We start from the raw sequence: 26,185 nt of genomic DNA, 5'->3' as shown, positions 1-26,185 counted from the left end.
ATTTCAAGACATAAGCGTTCATAAAACGTCAAATTATGGTCAGGCATAATCCAAATTAGATAATTAGGCATAAAAATGCCAAATAAAATCTTAGTATAATATGTCAGAAAAATGACAAAAAACGTCATAGTATAGTATAGCATAAAATGTCAAAAATACATCATAGTATATTAAGGCATAAAAGGTCATAAAATCGTCATAGTATGGACAGGCATGATCCAAAATAATATAATTAGGCATAAAAATGTCAAAAATACATCATAGTATATTAAGGCATAAAAGGTCATAAAATCGTCATAGTATGGACAGGTATGATCCAAAATAATATAATTAGGCATAAAAATGCAAAATAAGATCTTAGTATAGTATGTCAGAAAAATGTCAAAAAACGTCATAGTATAGTATGGCATAAAATGTCAAAAATACATCATAGTATATTAAGGCATAAAAGTTCATAAAATCATCATAGTATGTCATGGAATGAGACAAAGTAATATAATTAGGCATAAAAATGCAAAATAAGATCTTAGTATAGTATGTCAGAAAAATGACAAAAAACGTCATAGTATAGTATGGCATAAAATGTCAAAAATACATCATAGTATATTAAGGCATAAAAGGTCATAAAATCGTCATAGTATGGTCAGGCATGATCCAAAATGATATAATTAGGCATAAAAATGTCAAAAATACATCATAGTATATTAAGGCATAAAAGGTCATAAAATCGTCATAGTATGGACAGGTATGATCCAAAATAATATAATTAGGCATAAAAATGCCAAATAAGATCTTAGTATAGTATGTCAGAAAAATGTCAAAAAACGTCATAGTACAGTATGGCATAAAATGTCAAAAATACATCATAGTATATTAAGGCATAAAAGGTCATAAAATCGTCATAGTATGTCATGGAATGAGACAAAGTAATATAATTAGGCATAAAAGTGCAAAATAAGATCTTAGTATAGTATGTCAGAAAAATGACAAAAAACGTCATAGTATAGTATGGCATAAAATGTCAAAAATACATCATAGTATATTAAGGCATAAAAGTTCATAAAATCATCATAGTATGTCATGGAATGAGACAAAGTAATATAATTAGGCATAAAAATGCAAAATAAGATCTTAGTATAGTATGTCAGAAAAATGACAAAAAACGTCATAGTATAGTATGGCATAAAATGTCAAAAATACATCATAGTATATTAAGGCATAAAAGGTCATAAAATCGTCATAGTATGGACAGGTATGATCCAAAATAATATAATTAGGCATAAAAATGTCAAAAATACATCATAGTATATTAAGGCATAAAAGGTCATAAAATCGTCATAGTATGGACAGGTATGATCCAAAATAATATAATTACGCATTAAAATGCCAAATAAGATCTAGTATAGTATGTCAGAAAAATGTCAAAAAACGTAATAGTATAGTATAGCATAAAATGTCAAAAATACATCATAGTATATTAAGGCATAAAAGGTCATAACATCGTAGTAGTATGGACAGGCATGATCCAAAATAATATAATTAGGCATAAAAATGTCAAAAATACATCATAGTATATTAAGGCATAAAAGGTCATAAAATCGTCATAGTATGGACAGGTATGATCCAAAATAATATAATTTGGCATAAAAATGCAAAATAAGATCTTAGTATAGTATGTCAGAAAAATGTCAAAAAACGTCATAGTACAGTATGGCATAAAAATGTCAAAAATAAATCATAGTATATTAAGTTATAAAAGTTCATAAAATCATCATAGTATGTCATGGAATGAGACAAAGTAATATAATTAGGCATAAAAATGCAAAATAAGATCTTAGTATAGTATGTCAGAAAAATGACAAAAAACGTCATAGTATGGTCAGGCATGATCCAAAATAATATAATTAGGCATAAAAATGTCAAAAATACATCATAGTATATTAAGGCATAAAAGGTCATAAAATCGTCATAGTATGGACAGGCATGATCCAAAATAATATAATTAGGCATAAAATGTCAAAAATACATCATAGTATATTAAGGCATAAAAGGTCATAAAATCGTCATAGTATGGTCAGGCATGATCCAAAATAATATAATTAGGCATAAAATGTCAAAAATACATCATAGTATATTAAGGCATAAAAGGTCATAAAATCGTCATAGTATGGACAGGCATGATCCAAAATAATATAATTAGGCATAAAATGTCAAAAATACATCATAGTATATAAGGCATAAAAGTTCATAAAATCATCATAGTATGTCATGGAATGAGACAAAGTAATATAATTAGGCATAAAAATGCAAAATAAGATCTTAGTATAGTATAGCATAAAAATGTCAAAAAACGTCATAGTATGGCATAAAATGTCAAAAAACGTCATAGTATAGTATAGTATGGCATAAAATGTCAAAAATACATCATAGTATATTAAGGCATAAAAGTTCATAAAACGTCAAAAAATACATCATAGCATATTAAGGCATAAAAGTTCATAAAACGTCAAAGTATGGTCAGGCATGATCCAAAATAATATAATTAGGCATAAAATGTCAAAAATACATCATAGTATAGTATAGCATAAAAATGTCAAAAAACGTCATAGTATAGTATGGCATAAAATGTCAAAAAACGTCATAGTATAGTATAGCATAAAAATGTCAAAAATACATCATAGTATATTAAGGCATAAAAGTTCATAAAATCATCATAGTATGGACAGGCATGATCCAAAATAATATAATTAGGCATAAAATGTCAAAAATACATCATAGTATATTAAGGCATAAAAGTTCATAAAATCATCATAGTATGTCATGGAATGAGACAAAGTAATATAATTAGGCATAAAAATGCAAAATAAGATCTTAGTATAGTATGTCAGAAAAATGACAAAAAACATCATAGTATAGTATGGCATAAAATGTCAAAAATACATCATAGTATATTAAGGCATAAAAGTTCATAAAATCATCATAGTATGGACAGGCATGATCCAAAATAATATAATTAGGCATAAATATGACAAATAATATCTTAGTATAGTATGTCAGAAAAATGTCAAAAAACGTCATAGTATAGTATAGCATAAAATGTCAAAAATACATCATAGTATATTAAGGCATAAAAGTTCATAAAATCATCATAGTATGGACAGGCATGATCCAAAATAACATAATTAGGCATAAAAGTTCATAAAACGTCAAAAATACATCATAGTATATTAAGGCATAAAAGTTCATAAAATCATCAAAGTATGTCATGGAATGAGACAAAGTAATATAATTAGGCATAAAATGTCAAAAATACATCATAGTATAGTATGTCAGAAAAATGACAAAAAACATCATAGTATAGTATAGCATAAAAATGTCAAAAATACATCATAGTATATTAAGGCATAAAAGTTCATAAAATCATCATAGTATATCATGGAATGAGACAAAGTAATATAATTAGGCATAAAAATACCAAATAAGATCTTAGTATAGTATGTCAGAAAAATGACAAAAAACGTCATAGTATAGTATAGCATAAAATGTCAAAAATACATCATAGTATATTAAGGCATAAAAGGTCATAAAATCGTCATAGTATGGACAGGCATGATCCAAAATAATATAATTAGGCATAAAAATGTAAAATAAGATCTTAGTATAGTATGTCAGAAAAATGACAAAAAACGTCATAGTATAGTATGGCATAAAATGTCAAAAATACATCATAGTATATTAAGGCATAAAAGGTCATAAAATCGTCATAGTATGGACAGGCATGATCCAAAATAATATAATTAGGCATAAAAATGCAAAATAGATCTTAGTATAGTATGTCAGAAAAATGACAAAAAACGTCATAGTATAGTATGGCATAAAATGTCAAAAATACATCATAGTATATTAGGCATAAAAGTTCATAAAATCATCATAGTATGTCATGGAATGAGACAAAGTAATATAATTAGGCATAAAAATGCAAAATAAGATCTTAGTATAGTATGTCAGAAAAATGACAAAAAACGTCATAGTATAGTATAGTATGGCATAAAATGTCAAAAAACATCATAGTATATTAAGGTATAAAAGTTCATAAAATCATCATAGTATGTCATGGAATGAGACAAAGTAATATAATTAGGCATAAAAATGCAAAATAAGATCTTAGTATAGTATGTCAGAAAAATGACAAAAAACGTCATAGTATAGTATGGCATAAAATGTCAAAAATACATCATAGTATATTAAGGCATAAAAGGTCATAAAATCGTCATAGTATGGTCAGGCATGATCCAAAATAATATAATTAGGCATAAAAATGTCAAAAATACATCATAGTATATTAAGGCATAAAAGGTCATAAAATCGTCATAGTATGGACAGGCATGATCCAAAACATTATAATTAGGCATAAAAATGTCAAAAATACATCATAGTATATTAAGGCATAAAAGGTCATAAAATCGTCATAGTATGGACAGGTATGATCCAAAATAATATAATTAGGCATAAAAATGCCAAATAAGATCTTAGTATAGTATGTCAGAAAAATGACAAAAAACGTCATAGTATAGTATAGCATAAAATGTCAAAAATACATCATAGTATATTAAGGCATAAAAGTTCATAAAATCATCATAGTATGTCATGGAATGAGACAAAGTAATATAATTAGGCATAAAAATGCAAAATAAGATCTTAGTATAGTATGTCAGAAAAATGACAAAAAACGTCATAGTATAGTATGGCATAAAATGTCAAAAATACATCATAGTATATTAAGGCATAAAAGTTCATAAAAGGTCAAAGTATGGTCAGGCATGATCCAAAATAATATAATTAGGCATAAATATGACAAATAATATCTTAGTATAGTATGTCAGAAAAATGTCAAAAAACGTCATAGTATAGTATAGCATAAAATGTCAAAAATACATCATAGTATATTAAGGCATAAAAGTTCATAAAATCGTCATAGTATGGACAGGCATGATCCAAAATAACATAATTAGGCATAAAAATGTCAAAAATACATCATAGTATATTAAGGCATAAAAGGTCATAAAATCGTCATAGTATGGACAGGTATGATCCAAAATAATATAATTAGGCATAAAAATGCCAAATAAGATCTTAGTATAGTATGTCAGAAAAATGACAAAAAACGTCATAGTATAGTATGGCATAAAATGTCAAAAATACATCATAGTATATTAAGGCATAAAAGGTCATAAAATCGTCATAGTATGGACAGGCATGATCCAAAATAATATAATTAGGCATAAAAATGCAAAATAAGATCTTAGTATAGTATGTCAGAAAAATGACAAAAAACGTCATAGTATAGTATGGCATAAAATGTCAAAAATACATCATAGTATATTAAGGCATAAAAGTTCATAAAATCATCATAGTATGTCATGGAATGAGACAAAGTAATATAATTAGGCATAAAAATGCCAAATAAGATCTTAGTATAGTATGTCAGAAAAATGACAAAAAACGTCATAGTATAGTATGGCATAAAATGTCAAAAATACATCATAGTATATTAAGGCATAAAAGGTCATAAAATCGTCATAGTATGGTCAGGCATGATCCAAAATAATATAATTAGGCATAAAAGGTCATAAAATCATCATAGTATATTAAGGCATAAAAGGTCATAAAATCGTCATAGTATGGACAGGCATGATCCAAAATAATATAATTAGGCATAAAAATGTCAAAAATACATCATAGTATATTAAGGCATAAAAGGTCATAAAATCGTCATAGTATGGCATAAAATGTCAAAAAACGTCATAGTATGTCATGGAATGAGACAAAGTAATATAATTAGGCATAAAAATGCAAAATAAGATCTTAGTATAGTATGTCAGAAAAATGACAAAAAACGTCATAGTATAGTATGGCATAAAATGTCAAAAATACATCATAGTATATTAAGGCATAAAAGTTCATAAAACGTCAAAGTATGGTCAGGCATGATCCAAAATAATATAATTAGGCATAAATATGACAAATAATATCTTAGTATAGTATGTCAGAAAAATGTCAAAAAACGTCATAGTATAGTATAGCATAAAATGTCAAAAATACATCATAGTATATTAAGGCATAAAAGTTCATAAAATCGTCATAGTATGGACAGGCATGATCCAAAATAATATAATTAGGCATAAAAATGTCAAAAATACATCATAGTATATTAAGGCATAAAAGGTCATAAAATCGTCATAGTATGGACAGGTATGATCCAAAATAATATAATTAGGCATAAAAATGCCAAATAAGATCTTAGTATAGTATGTCAGAAAAATGACAAAAAACGTCATAGTATAGTATGGCATAAAATGTCAAAAATACATCATAGTATATTAAGGCATAAAAGTTCATAAAATCATCATAGTATGTCATGGAATGAGACAAAGTAATATAATTAGGCATAAAAATGCAAAATAAGATCTTAGTATAGTATGTCAGAAAAATGACAAAAAACGTCATAGTATAGTATGGCATAAAATGTCAAAAATACATCATAGTATATTAAGGCATAAAAGTTCATAAAATCGTCATAGTATGGTCAGGCATGATCCAAAATAATATAATTAGGCATAAAAATGTCAAAAATACATCATAGTATATTAAGGCATAAAAGGTCATAAAATCGTCATAGTATGGACAGGTATGATCCAAAATAATATAATTAGGCATAAAAATGCAAAATAAGATCTTAGTATAGTATGTCAGAAAAATGACAAAAAACGTCATAGTATAGTATGGCATAAAATGTCAAAAATACATCATAGTATATTAAGGCATAAAAGTTCATAAAATAGTCATAGTATGTCAAGGAATGAGACAAAGTAATATAATTAGGCATAAAATTTTTGGGGCTTTTTATGACTTTATTTGACAGGACAGTAGAGAGGGGGAATGACATGCAGTAAAGGCCGTCCAATGCTGGACTCGAACCGGTGCCGACTGCAGCGAAGACTGTAGCCTCTGCACATGGGGCGCCTGCTTAGACCACTACACCAAATGACTCCCCACATCATGTCATTTCAAGACATAAACGTTCATAAAACGTCAAAGTATGGTCAGGCATAATCCAAAATAATATAATTAGGCATAAAAATGCCAAATAAGATCTTAGTATAGTATGTCAGAAAAATGACAAAAAACGTCATAGTATAGTATAGCATAAAATGTCAAAAATACATCATAGTATATTAAGGCATAAAAGGTCATAAAATCGTCATAGTATGGACAGGCATGATCCAAAATAATATAATTAGGCATAAAAATGTAAAATAAGATCTTAGTATAGTATGTCAGAAAAATGACAAAAAACGTCATAGTATAGTATGGCATAAAATGTCAAAAATACATCATAGTATATTACGGCATAAAAGTTCATAAAATAGTCATAGTATGTCAAGGAATGAGACAAAGTAATATAATTAGGCATAAAAATGCAAAATAAGATCTTAGTATAGTATGTCAGAAAAATGTCAAAAAACGTCATAGTATAGTATAGCATAAAATGTCAAAAATACATCATAGTATATTAAGGCATAAAAGTTCATAAAATCGTCATAGTATGGACAGGCATGATCCAAAATAACATAATTAGGCATAAAAATGTCAAAAATACATCATAGTATATTAAGGCATAAAAGGTCATAAAATCGTCATAGTATGGACAGGTATGATCCAAAATAATATAATTACGCATTAAAATGCCAAATAAGATCTTAGTATAGTATGTCAGAAAAATGACAAAAAACGTCATAGTATAGTATGGCATAAAATGTCAAAAATACATCATAGTATATTAAGGCATAAAAGTTCATAAAATCATCATAGTATGTCATGGAATGAGACAAAGTAATATAATTAGGCATAAAAATGCAAAATAAGATCTTAGTATAGTATGTCAGAAAAATGACAAAAAACGTCATAGTATAGTATGGCATAAAATGTCAAAAATACATCATAGTATATTAAGGCATAAAAGGTCATAAAATCGTCATAGTATGGTCAGGCATGATCCAAAATAATATAATTAGGCATAAAAATGTCAAAAATACATCATAGTATATTAAGGCATAAAAGGTCATAAAATCGTCATAGTATGGACAGGCATGATCCAAAATAATATATTAGGCATAAAAATGTCAAAAATACATCATAGTATATTAAGGCATAAAAGTTCATAAAATCATCATAGTATGTCATGGAATGAGACAAAGTAATATAATTAGGCATAAAAATGCAAAATAAGATCTTAGTATAGTATGTCAGAAAAATGACAAAAAACGTCATAGTATAGTATGGCATAAAATGTCAAAAATACATCATAGTATATTAAGTTATAAAAGTTCATAAAATCATCCTAGTATGTAAAGGAATGAGTCAAAGTAATATAATTAGGCATAAAAATGCCAAATAAGATCTTAGTATAGTATGTCAGAAAAATGACAAAAAACGTCATAGTATAGTATGGCATAAAATGTCAAAAATACATCATAGTATATTAAGGCATAAAAGGTCATAAAATCGTCATAGTATGGACAGGCATGATCCAAAATAATATAATTAGGCATAAAAATGTAAAATAAGATCTTAGTATAGTATGTCAGAAAAATGACAAAAAACGTCATAGTATAGTATGGCATAAAATGTCAAAAATACATCATAGTATATTACGGCATAAAAGTTCATAAAATAGTCATAGTATGTCAAGGAATGAGACAAAGTAATATAATTAGGCATAAAATTTTTGGGGCTTTTTATGACTTTATTTGACAGGACAGTAGAGAGGGGGAATGACATGCAGTAAAGGCCGTCCGATGCTGGACTCGAACTGGTGCCAACTGCAGCGAAGACTGTAGCCTCTGCACATGGGGCGCCTGCTTAGACCACTACACCAAATGACTCCCCACATCATGTTATTTCAAGACATAAGCGTTCATAAAACGTCAAAGTATGGTCAGGCATAATCCAAAATAATATAATTAGGCATAAAAATGCCAAATAAAATCTTAGTATAATATGTCAGAAAAATGACAAAAAACGTCATAGTATAGTATAGCATAAAAATGTCAAAAATACATCATAGTATATTAAGGCATAAAAGTCATAAAATCATCATAGTATGTCATGGAATGAGACAAAGTAATATAATTAGGCATAAAAATGCAAAATAAGATCTTAGTATAGTATGTCAGAAAAATGACAAAAAACGTCATAGTATAGTATGGCATAAAATGTCAAAAATACATCATAGTATATTAAGGCATAAAAGGTCATAAAATCGTCATAGTATGGTCAGGCATGATCCAAAATAATATAATTAGGCATAAAAATGTCAAAAATACATCATAGTATATTAAGGCATAAAAGGTCATAAAATCGTCATAGTATGGACAGGCATGATCCAAAATAATATAATTAGGCATAAAATGTCAAAAAAACATCATAGTATATTAAGGCATAAAAGTTCATAAAATCATCATAGTATGTCATGGAATGAGACAAAGTAATATAATTAGGCATAAAAATGCAAAATAACATCTTAGTATAGTATGTCAGAAAAATGACAAAAAACGTCATAGTATAGTATAGCATAAAAATGTCCAAAAATACATCATAGTATATTAGGCATAAAATGTCAAAAAACGTCATAGTATGGACAGGCATGATCCAAAATAATATAATTAGGCATAAAAATGTAAAATAAGATCTTAGTATAGTATGTCAGAAAAATGACAAAAAACGTCATAGTATAGTATGGCATAAAATGTCAAAAATACATCATAGTATATTAAGGCATAAAAGTTCATAAAATAGTCATAGTATGTCAAGGAATGAGACAAAGTAATATAATTAGGCATAAAAATGCAAAATAAGATCTTAGTATAGTATGTCAGAAAAATGACAAAAAACGTCATAGTATAGTATGGCATAAAATGTCAAAAATACATCATAGTATATTAAGGCATAAAAGTTCATAAAATCGTCATAGTATGGACAGGCATGATCCAAAATAACATAATTAGGCATAAAAGGTCATAAAATCATCATAGTATATTAAGGCATAAAAGGTCATAAAATCGTCATAGTATGGACAGGTATGATCCAAAATAATATAATTAGGCATAAAAATGCAAAATAAGATCTTAGTATAGTATGTCAGAAAAATGACAAAAAACGTCATAGTATAGTATGGCATAAAATGTCAAAAATACATCATAGTATATTAGGCATAAAAGTTCATAAAATCATCATAGTATGTCATGGAATGAGACAAAGTAATATAATTAGGCATAAAAATGCAAAATAAGATCTTAGTATAGTATGTCAGAAAAATGACAAAAAACGTCATAGTATAGTATGGCATAAAATGTCAAAAATACATCATAGTATATTAAGGCATAAAAGGTCATAAAATCGTCATAGTATGTCAAGGAATGAGACAAAGTAATATAATTAGGCATAAAAATGTCAAAAATACATCATAGTATATTAAGGCATAAAAGGTCATAAAATCGTCATAGTATGGACAGGCATGATCCAAAATAATATAATTAGGCATAAAAATGTAAAATAAGATCTTAGTATAGTATGTCAGAAAAATGACAAAAAACGTCATAGTATAGTATGGCATAAAATGTCAAAAATACATCATAGTATATTAAGGCATAAAAGTTCATAAAATCATCATAGTATGTCATGGAATGAGACAAAGTAATATAATTAGGCATAAAAATGCAAAATAAGATCTTAGTATAGTATGTCAGAAAAATGACAAAAAACGTCATAGTATAGTATGTCAGAAAAATGACAAAAAACATCATAGTATATTAAGGCATAAAAGTTCATAAAATCATCATAGTATGTCATGGAATGAGACAAAGTAATATAATTAGGCATAAAAATGCAAAATAAGATCTTAGTATAGTATGTCAGAAAAATGACAAAAAAACGTCATAGTATAGTATGGCATAAAATGTCAAAAATACATCATAGTATATTAAGGCATAAAAGGTCATAAAATCGTCATAGTATGGACAGGAATGAGACAAAGTAATATAATTAGGCATAAAAATGCAAAATAAGATCTTAGTATAGTATGTCAGAAAAATGACAAAAAACGTCATAGTATAGTATGGCATAAAATGTCAAAAATACATCATAGTATATTAAGGCATAAAAGTTCATAAAATCATCATAGTATGTCATGGAATGAGACAAAGTAATATAATTAGGCATAAAAATGCAAAATAAGATCTTAGTATAGTATGTCAGAAAAATGTCAAAAAACGTCATAGTATAGTATGGCATAAAATGTCAAAAATACATCATAGTATATTAAGGCATAAAAGGTCATAAAATCGTCATAGTATGGACAGGTATGATCCAAAATAATATAATTAGGCATAAAAATGCAAAATAAGATCTTAGTATAGTATGTCAGAAAAATGTCAAAAAACGTCATAGTATAGTATGGCATAAAATGTCAAAAATACATCATAGTATATTAAGTTATAAAAGTTCATAAAATCATCCTAGTATGTAAAGGAATGAGTCAAAGTAATATAATTAGGCATAAAAATGCAAAATAAGATCTTAGTATAGTATGTCAGAAAAATGACAAAAAACGTCATAGTATAGTATGGCATAAAATGTCAAAAATACATCATAGTATATTAAGGCATAAAAGGTCATAAAATCGTCATAGTATGGACAGGCATGATCCAAAATAATATAATTAGGCATAAAAATGTAAAATAAGATCTTAGTATAGTATGTCAGAAAAATGACAAAAAACGTCATAGTATAGTATGGCATAAAATGTCAAAAATACATCATAGTATATTACGGCATAAAAGTTCATAAAATAGTCATAGTATGTCAAGGAATGAGACAAAGTAATATAATTAGGCATAAAATTTTTGGGGCTTTTTATGACTTTATTTGACAGGACAGTAGAGAGGGGGAATGACATGCAGTAAAGGCCGTCCGATGCTGGACTCGAACCGGTGCCAACTGCAGCGAAGACTGTAGCCTCTGCACATGGGGCGCCTGCTTAGACCACTACACCAAATGACTCCCCACATCATGTTATTTCAAGACATAAGCGTTCATAAAACGTCAAAGTATGGTCAGGCATAATCCAAAATAATATAATTAGGCATAAAAATGCCAAATAAAATCTTAGTATAATATGTCAGAAAAATGACAAAAAACGTCATAGTATAGTATAGCATAAAATGTCAAAAATACATCATAGTATATTAAGGCATAAAAGGTCATAAAATCATCATAGTATGTCATGGAATGAGACAAAGTAATATAATTAGGCATAAAAATGCAAAATAAGATCTTAGTATAGTATGTCAGAAAAATGACAAAAAACGTCATAGTATAGTATGGCATAAAATGTCAAAAATACATCATAGTATATTAAGGCATAAAAGGTCATAAAATCGTCATAGTATGGTCAGGCATGATCCAAAATAATATAATTAGGCATAAAAATGTCAAAAATACATCATAGTATATTAAGGCATAAAAGGTCATAAAATCGTCATAGTATGGACAGGCATGATCCAAAATAATATAATTAGGCATAAAATGTCAAAAATACATCATAGTATATTAAGGCATAAAAGTTCATAAAATCATCATAGTATGTCATGGAATGAGACAAAGTAATATAATTAGGCATAAAAATGCAAAATAACATCTTAGTATAGTATGTCAGAAAAATGACAAAAAACGTCATAGTATAGTATGGCATAAAATGTCAAAAATACATCATAGTATATTAAGGCATAAAAGTTCATAAAACGTCAAAGTATGGTCAGGCATGATCCAAAATAATATAATTAGGCATAAAAATGTAAAATAAGATCTTAGTATAGTATGTCAGAAAAATGACAAAAAACGTCATAGTATAGTATGGCATAAAATGTCAAAAATACATCATAGTATATTAAGGCATAAAAGGTCATAAAATCGTCATAGTATGGTCAGGCATGATCCAAAATAATATAATTAGGCATAAAAATGTCAAAAATACATCATAGTATATTAAGGCATAAAAGGTCATAAAATCGTCATAGTATGGACAGGCATGATCCAAAATAATATAATTAGGCATAAAAATGTCAAAAATACATCATAGTATATTAAGGCATAAAAGTTCATAAAATCATCATAGTATGTCATGGAATGAGACAAAGTAATATAATTAGGCATAAAAATGCAAAATAAGATCTTAGTATAGTATGTCAGAAAAATGACAAAAAACGTCATAGTATAGTATGGCATAAAATGTCAAAAATACATCATAGTATATTAAGGCATAAAAGTTCATAAAACGTCAAAGTATGGTCAGGCATGATCCAAAATAATATAATTAGGCATAAATATGACAAATAATATCTTAGTATAGTATGTCAGAAAAATGACAAAAAACATCATAGTATAGTATAGCATAAAATGTCAAAAATACATCATAGTATATTAAGGCATAAAAGTTCATAAAATCATCATAGTATGGACAGGCATGATCCAAAATAACATAATTAGGCATAAAAATGTCAAAAATACATCATAGTATATTAAGGCATAAAAGTTCATAAAATCATCATAGTATGTCATGGAATGAGACAAAGTAATATAATTAGGCATAAAAATGCAAAATAAGATCTTAGTATAGTATGTCAGAAAAATGACAAAAAACGTCATAGTATAGTATGGCATAAAATGTCAAAAATACATCATAGTATATTAAGGCATAAAAGTTCATAAAATCATCATAGTATGGACAGGCATGATCCAAAATAATATAATTAGGCATAAAAATGCCAAATAAGATCTTAGTATAGTATGTCAGAAAAATGTCAAAAAACGTCATAGTATAGTATGGCATAAAATGTCAAAAATACATCATAGTATATTAAGGCATAAAAGTTCATAAAATCATCATAGTATGGACAGGCATGATCCAAAATAACATAATTAGGCATAAAATGTCAAAAATACATCATAGTATATTAGGCATAAAATGTCAAAAATACATCATAGTATATTAAGGCATAAAAGTTCATAAAATCATCATAGTATGTCATGGAATGAGACAAAGTAATATAATTAGGCATAAAAATGCAAAATAAGATCTTAGTATAATATGTCAGAAAAATGACAAAAAACGTCATAGTATAGTATGGCATAAAATGTCAAAAATACATCATAGTATATTAAGGCATAAAAGTTCATAAAATCATCCTAGTATGTAAAGGAATGAGTCAAAGTAATATAATTAGGCATAAAAATGCCAAATAAGATCTTAGTATAGTATGTCAGAAAAATGACAAAAAACGTCATAGTATAGTATGGCATAAAATGTCAAAAATACATCATAGTATATTAAGGCATAAAAGTTCATAAAATAGTCATAGTATGTCAAGGAATGAGACAAAGTAATATAATTAGGCATAAAATTTTTGGGGCTTTTTATGACTTTATTTGACAGGACAGTAGAGAGGGGGAATGACATGCAGTAAAGGCCGTCCGATGCTGGACTCGAACCGGTGCCAACTGCAGCGAAGACTGTAGCCTCTGCACATGGGGCGCCTGCTTAGACCACTACACCAAATGACTCCCCACATCATGTTATCTCAAGACATAAAAGTTCATAAAACGTCAAAGTATGGTCAGGCATGATCCAAAATAATATAATTAGGCATAAATATGACAAATAATATCTTAGTATAGTATGTCAGAAAAATGTCAAAAAACGTCATAGTATAGTATAGCATAAAATGTCAAAAATACATCATAGTATATTAAGGCATAAAAGTTCATAAAATCATCATAGTATGGACAGGCATGATCCAAAATAACATAATTAGGCATAAAAATGTCAAAAATACATCATAGTATATTAAGGCATAAAAGTTCATAAAATCATCATAGTATGTCATGGAATGAGACAAAGTAATATAATTAGGCATAAAAATGCAAAATAAGATCTTAGTATAGTATGTCAGAAAAATGACAAAAAACATCATAGTATAGTATGGCATAAAATGTCAAAAATACATCATAGTATATTAAGGCATAAAAGTTCATAAAATCATCATAGTATGTCATGGAATGAGACAAAGTAATATAATTAGGCATAAAAATGCCAAATAAAATCTTAGTATAGTATGTCAGAAAAATGACAAAAAACGTCATAGTATAGTATAGCATAAAATGTCAAAAATACATCATAGTATATTAAGGCATAAAAGTTCATAAAATCATCATAGTATGGACAGGCATGATCCAAAATAACATAATTAGGCATAAAAATGTCAAAAATACATCATAGTATATTAAGGCATAAAAGTTCATAAAATCATCATAGTATGTCATGGAATGAGACAAAGTAATATAATTAGGCATAAAAATGCAAAATAAGATCTTAGTATAGTATGTCAGAAAAATGACAAAAAACGTCATAGTATAGTATGGCATAAAATGTCAAAAATACATCATAGTATATTAAGGCATAAAAGTTCATAAAATAGTCATAGTATGTCAAGGAATGAGACAAAGTAATATAATTACGCATTAAAATGCCAAATAAGATCTTAGTATAGTATGTCAGAAAAATGACAAAAAACGTCATAGTATAGTATGGCATAAAATGTCAAAAATACATCATAGTATATTAAGGCATAAAAGTTCATAAAATCATCATAGTATGTCATGGAATGAGACAAAGTAATATAATTAGGCATAAAAATGCCAAATAAGATCTTAGTATAGTATGTCAGAAAAATGACAAAAAACATCATAGTATAGTATGGCATAAAATGTCAAAAATACATCATAGTATATTAAGGCATAAAAGATCATAAAATCGTCATAGTATGGATAGGTATGATCCAAAATAATATAATTAGCCATAAAATGTCAAAAATACATCATAGTATATTATGGCATAAAATGTCAAAAATACATCATTGTATATAAAGGCATAAAAGGTCATAAAATCATCATAGTATGTCAAGGAATGAGACAAAGTAATATAATTAGGCATAAAAATGCCAAATAAGATCTTAGTATTGTATGTCAGAAAAATGACAAAAAACGTCATAGTATAGTATGGCATAAAATGTCAAAAATACATCATAGTATATTAAGGCATAAAAGGTCATAAAAACGTCATAGTATGGTGAGGCATGATCCGAAATAATATAATTAGGCATAAAATGTCAAATAAGATATTAGTATAGTATGTCAGAAAAATGACAAAAAACGTCACAGTATAGTATGGCATAAAATGTCAAAAATACATCATAGTATATTGAGGCATAAAAGTTCATAAAAACGTTATAGTATGGTCAGGTATGAGACAAAATAATATAATTACCCATAAAAATGCTAAAAAAGATCTCAGTATAGTATGGCATAAAATGTCAAAAAAAACACCTTAGTATATTAAGGCTTAAAAGTTCATAAAAACGTTATAGTATGGTCAGGTATGAGATGAAATAATATAATTAGCCATAAAAATGCCAAAATATCCAAAAGAGGTGCTCATTGAGCTATCATTGTATTTGTAATTCCACCAGTATAATATCTGAATGAATGTATAGGTGACCAACTGTTTGCTCTATGTCTCTCTGTATGTTGTCTATGTTCCTTCTATAAAAATAAAGTACAAAAAAAAAAAGATCTCAGGTAAGATTCAAACTCAGGGTTCATGTGTAGTAAGTGCTGACAGTAAAATCCTTCATATGTCCTTCAGTTTGTGCACTGAAAGACATCTCAGCCATTGAATCCTGTAACTACTGCAGAGTTAATTGACGCAGGTGTGAATGCCAGTGGAACCATTTTCCATCGCTGACAACAGCCTGATGTTAGAGGGTCTTAGCAGGGTTTTTGAGCAGTGTGAAAGGGGCTCAACACTCGGCCCGCCAGCATTCTAGCACGCCCTAAAGCCGCCACAACGGTCTACCAGACCCTCACATGTATTTACATTGTTTAGATTTACAAGCAGTTCTTTAAGTGGAAAATAAATGTCAGAACTTCTGCTTCTTCATATAATGTCATGTTGGAGTTTGTTTTTTTTCCAATCGTTCCACCTGGATGTGACCTAGCCTACGAGCTCTCACAGAGACCGGTGTGGCATGTGTACTGGACTAGACAGTTGAGATTTATTAGACTGCATTATAATTCTTTATTCACCATAAATGAGGGTGATTCTAGATGTTGCTTACTGTTTATAGGCTACAAGCCAACTATTTACAAAATCAAGGTCTAGTTTGTTCTCACTAAATAATGTTTGCAAAGTGGCTGCATCATGAGCGGACATGCTGACAGATGTGCCATCCGACAGTGACTTTCCTCATCACTAAACCATCAGCTTCTCCCTCGCTAAGGTCCTGAGACAGTCGCTCTTGCTCTGTCTCCAGGTCACATATAAAAATGTAGGCCTAATGTTAATGAAAACAATAAATGAAAAAAATAGACGTGCAAATACTACGCAATAGAAACATCTTAATAATTACTATGGCCACAGCTGACCACAGCGGTCTATATTTATTTTAATACCTTCTAGGCCTCATAAAACATAAAAAAACATATATTCAGGAAAGCTCATGGACCAAAAGACCTGTAGTCATAATAAACACCATTTAACTCACCCTCTATAGCTGCATTCCCATCCTCTTTTTTGAGCCTCAAAGGGCGGAATATGTAGTGTATTATCCACTTCATTCCTTCCTATTTTAACAGTCTGAATTGTAGTATGTTCTTCTTTATTGTAAGTTTTATTAATAAGTTAAGGAAGGATGTCAACTAAGGCTTTGTTAAAGGTTATTTGGAACCACTTACTTTAAGTTAAGTTTAAGGAATGTGCATTAGGGGGCAAACCTGCTTACCCATCGGTTTTCTGTCTCCTACGATATATGAGATTCAGGATGTGGGTTTTTTCTGGCCTAAAAGGTCAAAAGGCCAGAGACCAGAGGTCGTTGACCAGATATGGTCGACCATTTGTGTTATGGCTCACATTCTGTGGCCTTTAATCCATTCTTTTTAGCACCACCTTGTGGCAGTTCGTGGTAAAAAACATTGTTGATTCTAAAAGTTGCTGGGTGGTCAGTTCTGATCAGGTGACTGAGGTTAGGCGTTAAACAGGAAAAGGGATTCTACACAATTGCTACATGCGGTCTGCCAGACAGAAAGTGCCTCTCCCTTTGTGTTTTCTTCACGTTTGTGCCTTGGAGAGCCTTTGCTTGTAAGTTTGTTACCTTTCTGTGCTTAAATATAATTTAGAATTCATGTGTGAGTTAAAAAAAAACAAACAATTTTATGATAATTTCATGTTAAAATGCTAAAGTTAAAAACAGGTTAAGCAAAGCAAAATTTAGCTTGTTGTCATTTATACATAAGCAATGAAAATTCATTTGTGCTTTACTTTCAAGAATTGTTTGTAACCAAAGCCTGTAATTTGTGTTTATTTCAGTTTACAAAAATTGATGGAAAGAAGAGAAAACGGACTCAGTAAAAACACCTTAAATCAACTACTGTGTAAGACTTTCTCTGAATCCAGTCGTCTGTTCGCTATCTGTCAGTGGTGTCAGCACACAGGACAGAATAATTTGAGTGAAGGCTCCTTCTATTAAAAGAAGGGCACATCCCAAAGGTGGGACGAGACATATAAAAAAAGGGGTTTGTGAGACGGTAGAAGAGAGATCTCACATTGGCAGAGATTTTTGACACTGTTTCATTCTTGTAAATAAACTTCTTTTTGATTGCAAGTAAAGACGTGTCAGCGGTGATCACTTCTTCAAATCAGCACCTCAAGATACCACACTACTCATTTCAAATTTATTTTCTTTGTGGCAAAAATAAGAAACACATGACAGTAACCAATACATGACCAGTAAAACTGTTTTTACTGCTGTCAAGTATACATACTGCATTTTTGGTAGCTAGATGGACACTGAACACACAATCAGTCAGGACTCCCAGGTGGGACATAGTTATATAGTATAGTAGTGCAGTGATTTCACAGCTAATTCTCTGTCACTTTATTTCTGTATTTCTGGTCAGTAAGAGATTGTCTCAGTCCGGGTCACACATCCAGATACTGAACCTGGCCTAGCAGATCTTAAACACAAATCCTTGTCCAATGTCCATAAGGTCATGAAACACATGTGATCTCTAGCCTTACTATATTTATTTTTTAACAGCATATGTCAGGCCAAACCAGCCTCAAGACACATTTGATAGAAGTGACCCTGCAGGCGGATGAGCTGAGAGGGCGAGTCCATCTCTGCAATGGAACCTTGGTCCATCACAATGACCCTGAGAACACAGAGACAACAAGAGACAGATGAGTCTGAGACATGAAATAGAGAGACAATAAGAATGATGGGCCAGAGAGAAGAAAAGAAATAGACGGGTCAGCAAAAGAGAAAATAAAAAACAACTGAGCCAGAGACAAATCAGAGAGACAACAGTTAGATGAATGAGAGAGACAAGTTAGAGAGAGAGCAAGAGATCGACGGGGATAGAGAAGTCTGACAAATCAGATAGACAAGAGAATGGTGACTCAAAGAGTAGAGTCAGAGAGAATGAAAGACAGCTGAGTGAGACAAGTTAGAAAGACAACAAAAAGGGTCAGATGAGTAGAACAGGAGTCAGAGAGGCTACAAGAGATGCTTGTAATGTAAAAATGTACAGTATAATTCAGAATCAGTCTGATGTGTAAAAAAGGACAGAAGCCTAACCCTAACCTTTAAATTGATAAAATCCTTCACATATTTTGACAGTGATGAAGTTACCTGCTGTTGTATGTAGTGAACAGAAACGGAATGTGGATAGTCTAATATAAAACAAAATAGTTTTTATGTTAGGTAATTATTGAGGTCTCTGATATTTGAATAATCTTACAGAGCCACAACCTTAATAGGCAGGACATGAAAAACTCTACACAATTCTCAAAACTAGAATACAAACATAGCTCAGAACTATGCATCTGGACAAGAAATGATCAGTTAATCCAAATGAAAACAGAAAATAGAAACAGTGACATGGTATCTAAATGTGGTACCTGGTGTAGTCCATGATGGTGTTGAGGCGGTGAGCAATGGTTATGACTGTACAGTGATCAAACTGGGTACGGATGGTGGACTGGATCAGCTGGTCTGTCCACAGCTGCTGTGGCTTCATCCAGAACCAGGATTCTGGTATTCCTTAGCAGAGCTCTGGCCAAACACAGCAGTTGTCGCTGACCAAGACTGCAGAATTTAAGATAAACACAAGAAACTTGTGCTACAGAAAATGGACCAGACTCAGTGAATAGCTCCCTAAGCTTAACATGTCCTATGATAACTATTAATTTAGCTATACAGACTAATGAGCAGTGATAACTAACATGTCTTTGGGGTCATCAGGTGGGAACCTCCTTTCACCAGTGTTTCGTCTAGTTGGTCCCATGACACCTCCAGGAGGCTAGACAGTGATCACTGGCGTCCCAGAGTCACTCCCCTAATGCCAGCCATCACTGCTCCTCACACCACGACTATTTTCTTTATCTTGCCTATGCTACCACAAACAACACCATCATCAACTCTGACAAAACACACTAGCAGATTCAGCAAACAAACTCCGCTAAACAGTAGGAGAAAGTGGCGGCCATTTTGAATGAGGGAGGTAGACTCAAGGAGAGATGCCTTTGAGCTAAACTCTCCCCCGCCGGATTAGGCTGTGCTTCTCCTAAGAGTCTGTCTATCCTAAGTGCTCCCCCTGCTGGGCCCCCAGCTACCATTACTTCTTCTCGTCCAAATCCACTGACTGGATCTTGCTGCCTCATCTGACATATCCTTTACAATTTTCCTCACACTCTGTCCACTTGCTCCTAACTCCCTTACCAAAGAGACAACAGACCTTGCTACAAATCCTCTACATCCTACTTCCACTGGACAAATCCTAACTTTCCATCCTCGCTGCTCTGCTTCTGCCCCTAACTCTGCATACCTGAGCTTTTTCCTTTCATATGCTTCTTCAACTAAGGCCTCCCACGGAACAGTCAGCTCTATGAAATATACTTTCATTCTACTCCTAGACCACAAGACTATATCAGGCCTTAGCTTTGTACTGGTTATTTCCTGGGGAACAACAAGCTTTCCTCCTAAATCTACCTGCATTTCCCAATCACAAGCACCTTCTAAGCTGCCTTGCCTTCTTGTTGTCTTACCAACTTTCTCTCCCTCTTGAACAAACTTGATTGCAACTTTCTTTGTTTTAGGTCCTCCTAAATTTGCCTGCCTCCGTAACTCTTCAATTCCTGCAGCTAAGCTTTTTAAAACCTGGTTATGTCGCCACCTGACTTGCGACAGACTAACCTTACACCCTGACAGAATGTGCTTTAAAGTTGCAGTACCTGAACACAATGAACATAGTGGGTCTCCATTTACCCAGAGTTTTAGGTTCTGGGGAGTTGGCAGTACATCATAAGTTGCCCCTATCAAGAATCTAATACTACTTTCCTCCATACTCCAGAGTTCTTTCCAGCTAAGCTTTTCTTATCTACACCTTCCCAATTCACCCACTGTCCCTGCTTAGCCTGGGCCACTGCCTTAGCACCCCTTAATATTTCCTCCTGTCTACGAACCTGCTCCACGACTAGCTTTCTCTTCTCCTTGGGACCTGCTCTACTCCACACCGGTTTGCTTGGGCCAAGCCCCAAGCCTCCCCGGCCTATTTGGACATTACCCACAATCTCTGTATGCCTGAGCGTTGCTTCTGCCTCCTGCACTGCGATTCTTGGATTCCACTTTCTCCCCTTGATTGGGTTTGGAACCACCTTACTAACTACCGCATCTTTACTCCCAGATAACAGGAGCTCTGTCCTAACCTTGGTACATTTAAACTCCTCCACTAGACTAGTTACTGGGAGCTGAAGTATGCCTTTCCCATACAGAGCCACCGTGCTTAAACATCTAGGAACACCCAGCCACTTCCTAATGTAAAAGCTAACTAATCTTTCCATTTTTTCTGCAGTGGATATTGGAATCTCATATACAGACAGTGGCCACATCAGCCTGGGAAATAACCCAAACTGCAGACACCACAGCTTCAACTTTCCTGGAAGCCCTGATTTATCTATTCTATCCAGTCCCTCAGCAACATCCTTCCGAAACTGCACTACCCGTTCTCCGTCATTCAAGTCTGCCTTGTACCACCTACCTAGACTCTTTACTGATTTTTCCCTAATTATTGGAATTTCCTCTTCGTCTATTACAAACTTCCTGTCACTTAACTTCCCTCCGCTTATTGAGATACTTCTAGACTTACTAGGCTTGATTTTCATACTAGCCCACTTTAAGTTTTTATTAAGTCTCTCAAGTACTCTTTTCATACATGGCACCGTTGTAGTTATCAACGTCATGTCATCCATGTAGGCCCTAATTGGTGTAAGGTGCATTCCATCCTGCCGCCTCTCTCCACCTACAACCCACGTAGAAGCTCTAATGATTACCTCCATCGCCATTGTGAATGCCAATGGAGAAATCATGCACCCTGCCATAATGCCTATTTCTAGCCTCTGCCATCCTGTGGTGAAGCCTGCTGTGCTTAAGCACAGCCTAATATCTTGGAAATACGATTTTACTAAATTAACCACTACTCCAGGCACTTTAAAATAATCAAATGCCTCCCAAATAAGGCTATGTGGCACTGAACCAAACGCATTTGCTAAATCCAAAAATATGACATTCAAGTCTCTTTTCTCTGTCTTGGCTGCCTGAATCTGATGCCAAATCATGCTAGTGTGCTCTAAACACCCTGCGAAACCTGGTATTCCTGCCTTCTGTACTGCAGTATTAATTAAAGTATTCCTTTCTTTTTTTTTTTTTTTAAAGTATATTTTTTGGGGCTTTTTTTATGCCTTTAATGGATAGTATAGTGGAGAGTGACAGGAAACAGGGAGGCAGAGAGAGGGGGAATGACATGCAGCGAAAGGCCGTCCGATGCGGGATTCGAACCGGGGCCAACTGCAGCGAGGACTGTAGCCTCTACACATGGGGCGCCTGCTTAGACCACTACGCTACACGACGCCCCAAAGTATAGTTAAACAATCCTTTAACAAACTTGAAAGGGTCCCTGTAAAACGCTGTCCTTACATACTCTTTATTCTTTCTCTTTTTCCTAAGATATTCAGCCCTTCTAAGTACTGCTAGTCTGCCTCTCAAATCTTCTTGCAACACATTAATTCCCCCCCTCTCTTCCTCTGTTGCCCTTTTCCACTGCTTTAATTGTCTTCTTTCCTTAACTAATTTCTCCATTTCCCTTTGCCGTCTAGACTTAACTAACTGTGCTCTTTCTACCCTCTTTCTGTCTTGCACCCCAAATCTTTCTGCACCATAGGAGTAAATTATATCCCCCATCTTCTCTAGTCTATCGCTTGCATTTGCTCTTAGTCTGCTTAAAATTGCTGACAAATCTCTATTGACTGACTCCCATTCTTTCTTGCTATTTGCCCTCGGCCATTTTACTCTAGTTTTCTGCTCCATATTTCTCTCTTTGACTGGCCTATTCACCTCAGTCTCAGCTGCATCCCCTCTTGTAGTCTCCTCTTCCCCCTCTGTAGCTGTGTTATTGATAACCTTCGAACTGTGGTTTTCTACCTGTCGCTGGACTTCATCCGACTTATTCGATTGACTTCTTAAAAAGTATCGATCGATGCGGCCACACTGCCCTTCCTTTGCAACACATCTCTTTCTTCCCTGATGCATTCTAAGGCCCCTAACTGACGTTATTTTCTGCCAGCCACAAGGACAAATCTGGAGCTTATTTCCCTCTGACCTAACATTTTTATTCTCTCCAGCTACACTCAGGTCACCCTGAGAACTATTCTGCCCAGTTCTAGTCCTAGAGAATAGGTCCGTGCCCCTATCCTTCACTGATTCGCATATCCAGCTCATATTCATGTCCATTCCAGTGTCCGTTGCCGTATAGTCTGCCTGTGAGTCATCTTCCACCCCTGCTCTCGCTGACCCTTGGGGTATTTTTCTTAAGTAAAACGTAGCTTATGTTGGCTGTGACCAAGATGCTAAGCCTCGCCACTGCTACCATGGATTGCTAGCCCATGGCAGCACCCTTGGGGTCTTTGCCTCCTGTCAGCTGTCTATCCAGGCTGTCACATGGTCTTTCCCTTGTTGTCAGCTGCCCTATTCACAGCAGTCACTAGCTAGGCTAGCTTTGAATTTAAGATAAACACAAGAAACTTGTGCTACAGAAAATGGACCAGACTCAGTGAATAGCTCCCTAAGCTAAACATGTCCTATGATAACTATTAATTTAGCTATACAGATAATATACAGTAAAGTCAGTTGCTGTGATATACAGCCAGTTGATGTGTGATGTACAGTTATTGTTTGATGAGCTGAATGATTAGTCTTGTACACTAAAGCTCTCTTACAATGTTGTGTTATAAATCTCAATCAGTGTGACAATGTGATGAACCTGATTACCACTCCCACATCCTAAAATCATCATAGTAGTAGTTTGCTGCTCCTTCTGTCGATGAAAAGAACAAAGTTGGATCCAAGCAGCAAAGTTCCATATACAATACACGCAATAAATACTTCACTGGCCTCTGTAACATTTCCAACTGTATCAAGAGTGGCTCAGGTAACTCCTCTGCTCTAAAAACACTCACTGAACTATGGACCAGTCTCACTACTTCCATCCTTATCTAAGTGTATCAAAAGTTGAGCTTTTAAGCAGGTCTCAAAATCGCTATTACAGAATAATATCCTTAATCTAGACCAGTCAACCTTTAAGAGCAGCCACTCCACTGAAACAGCTATGTTGTCCGTGACAGAAGCCCTAAGAGCAGCTAGAGCTGCAGGTGAGTTCTCAGTTTTTATCTTACTGGACCTATAAGCAGCCTTTAATACAGTGTACCATCCTGCTGTCTGTACTCACTGATATGGGCATCTGGGGCAAAGCAGCCTGTTGGTTTGAATCAGTTCTGGGACCCCTACTCTTTGCGTTAACACAAACTCCTCCTTGGGTCTAATTATCCACTCGCATGGCTTCTCATATCACTGCTATGCAGACGCCATGCAGTTAGGTCTCTCCATCATGATATCAATAGCACCTCTTCAACTCTTATCCTAGTCTAGGTCATGAGAAACCTGGGTGTTTGATGACCAGCTCTCCTTCTCTGATATTATATCATCTCCCAGTCATGTGTCTATATACACACAAGAAAAATCAGGTCTTACCTCACTCAGTACGCACTTCTTTAGCTGATCTCCTTCATTTATTGGATAGGAATAACTTCGTTCTTACACCAAGGTCTCTTACTGCACTGAAGCCTTAGTGATGTCCCTCACACAAAAAGCGTCTGACACATGAGTAAATATAAATACTACAAACAGCTGTGGTTAGTTACAGCACTATATCATAAATTCATCACACATCCACTGCGAAGCTTTACCAGCACTATCATCTTTAGTGAACTAAACTCGTGTGTGAAGTCTGATACATGTCCTCAGGTCATGTCACTGTGTTGTTGTGTTAAACATTACCCTTGGTGTTAATTTTAGGGTAATACACCACCACTGGTGTTGTGTTAGTATTATACATCAGCCCTTGCTGTTGTGTTAGGGTTACATCACCCCCTGGTGGTGATCAGTTAAGAGAATTCCAGGTGTGTTTTGGTGGGTCTACCTGAGGTTCTCCCCTCCTTCACAGCATTGATGGTTCAGTTTTTGTGGCAGTGCTGACACAAAGCTGTCAAGATGAGCCAGTTCCAGAACTTTCCACAGAGCTTCATCTGAACAAAGATCAAAGGGGTCCAGATTCATCCTCAGAGAACCAGAGAACAACACTGGGTCCTGGAAATGAAAGGTCAGAGGTCACTTTAAAGCCTTTGACTGTTACACAAAACAACAGTTCAATACACCACTCGACAGGAAACCTGGCCACAACATTCACCTGTTCATCAGCCATGATAGTGAGAGCCACACTGTGTCTGAACCATTATTCAACCATTTAACAGTAAGGAAGGTTTGGTTCATACAGTGTATGTTATTACATGTTATAAGTTATGAATATAAAACCACATTCAAATATTATGTCCATTGATCCATGC

General features: G+C 32.6%; 1 protein-coding gene across 1 annotated transcript in view; it reads right to left on the bottom strand.

The window, feature by feature from the left end:
• Nucleotides 1-18,883: 18,883 nt before the first annotated feature.
• LOC130186697 (multidrug resistance-associated protein 1-like) overlaps nucleotides 18,884-26,185 on the bottom strand; it is a 39,724-nt gene continuing 32,422 nt past the window's right edge. The window contains 4 exon segments of the mRNA XM_056403959.1: nucleotides 18,884-19,383; nucleotides 20,132-20,227; nucleotides 20,229-20,318; nucleotides 25,762-25,928. Coding sequence (XP_056259934.1) covers nucleotides 19,275-19,383; nucleotides 20,132-20,227; nucleotides 20,229-20,318; nucleotides 25,762-25,928 — 462 coding nt within the window. The 3' untranslated portion in view covers nucleotides 18,884-19,274.

This window comes from Seriola aureovittata, chromosome 18, assembly GCF_021018895.1.
Source record: "Seriola aureovittata isolate HTS-2021-v1 ecotype China chromosome 18, ASM2101889v1, whole genome shotgun sequence".
NCBI classification, from domain to species: domain Eukaryota; kingdom Metazoa; phylum Chordata; class Actinopteri; order Carangiformes; family Carangidae; genus Seriola; species Seriola aureovittata.
This window is presented reverse-complemented; position numbering and strand designations above follow the sequence as displayed.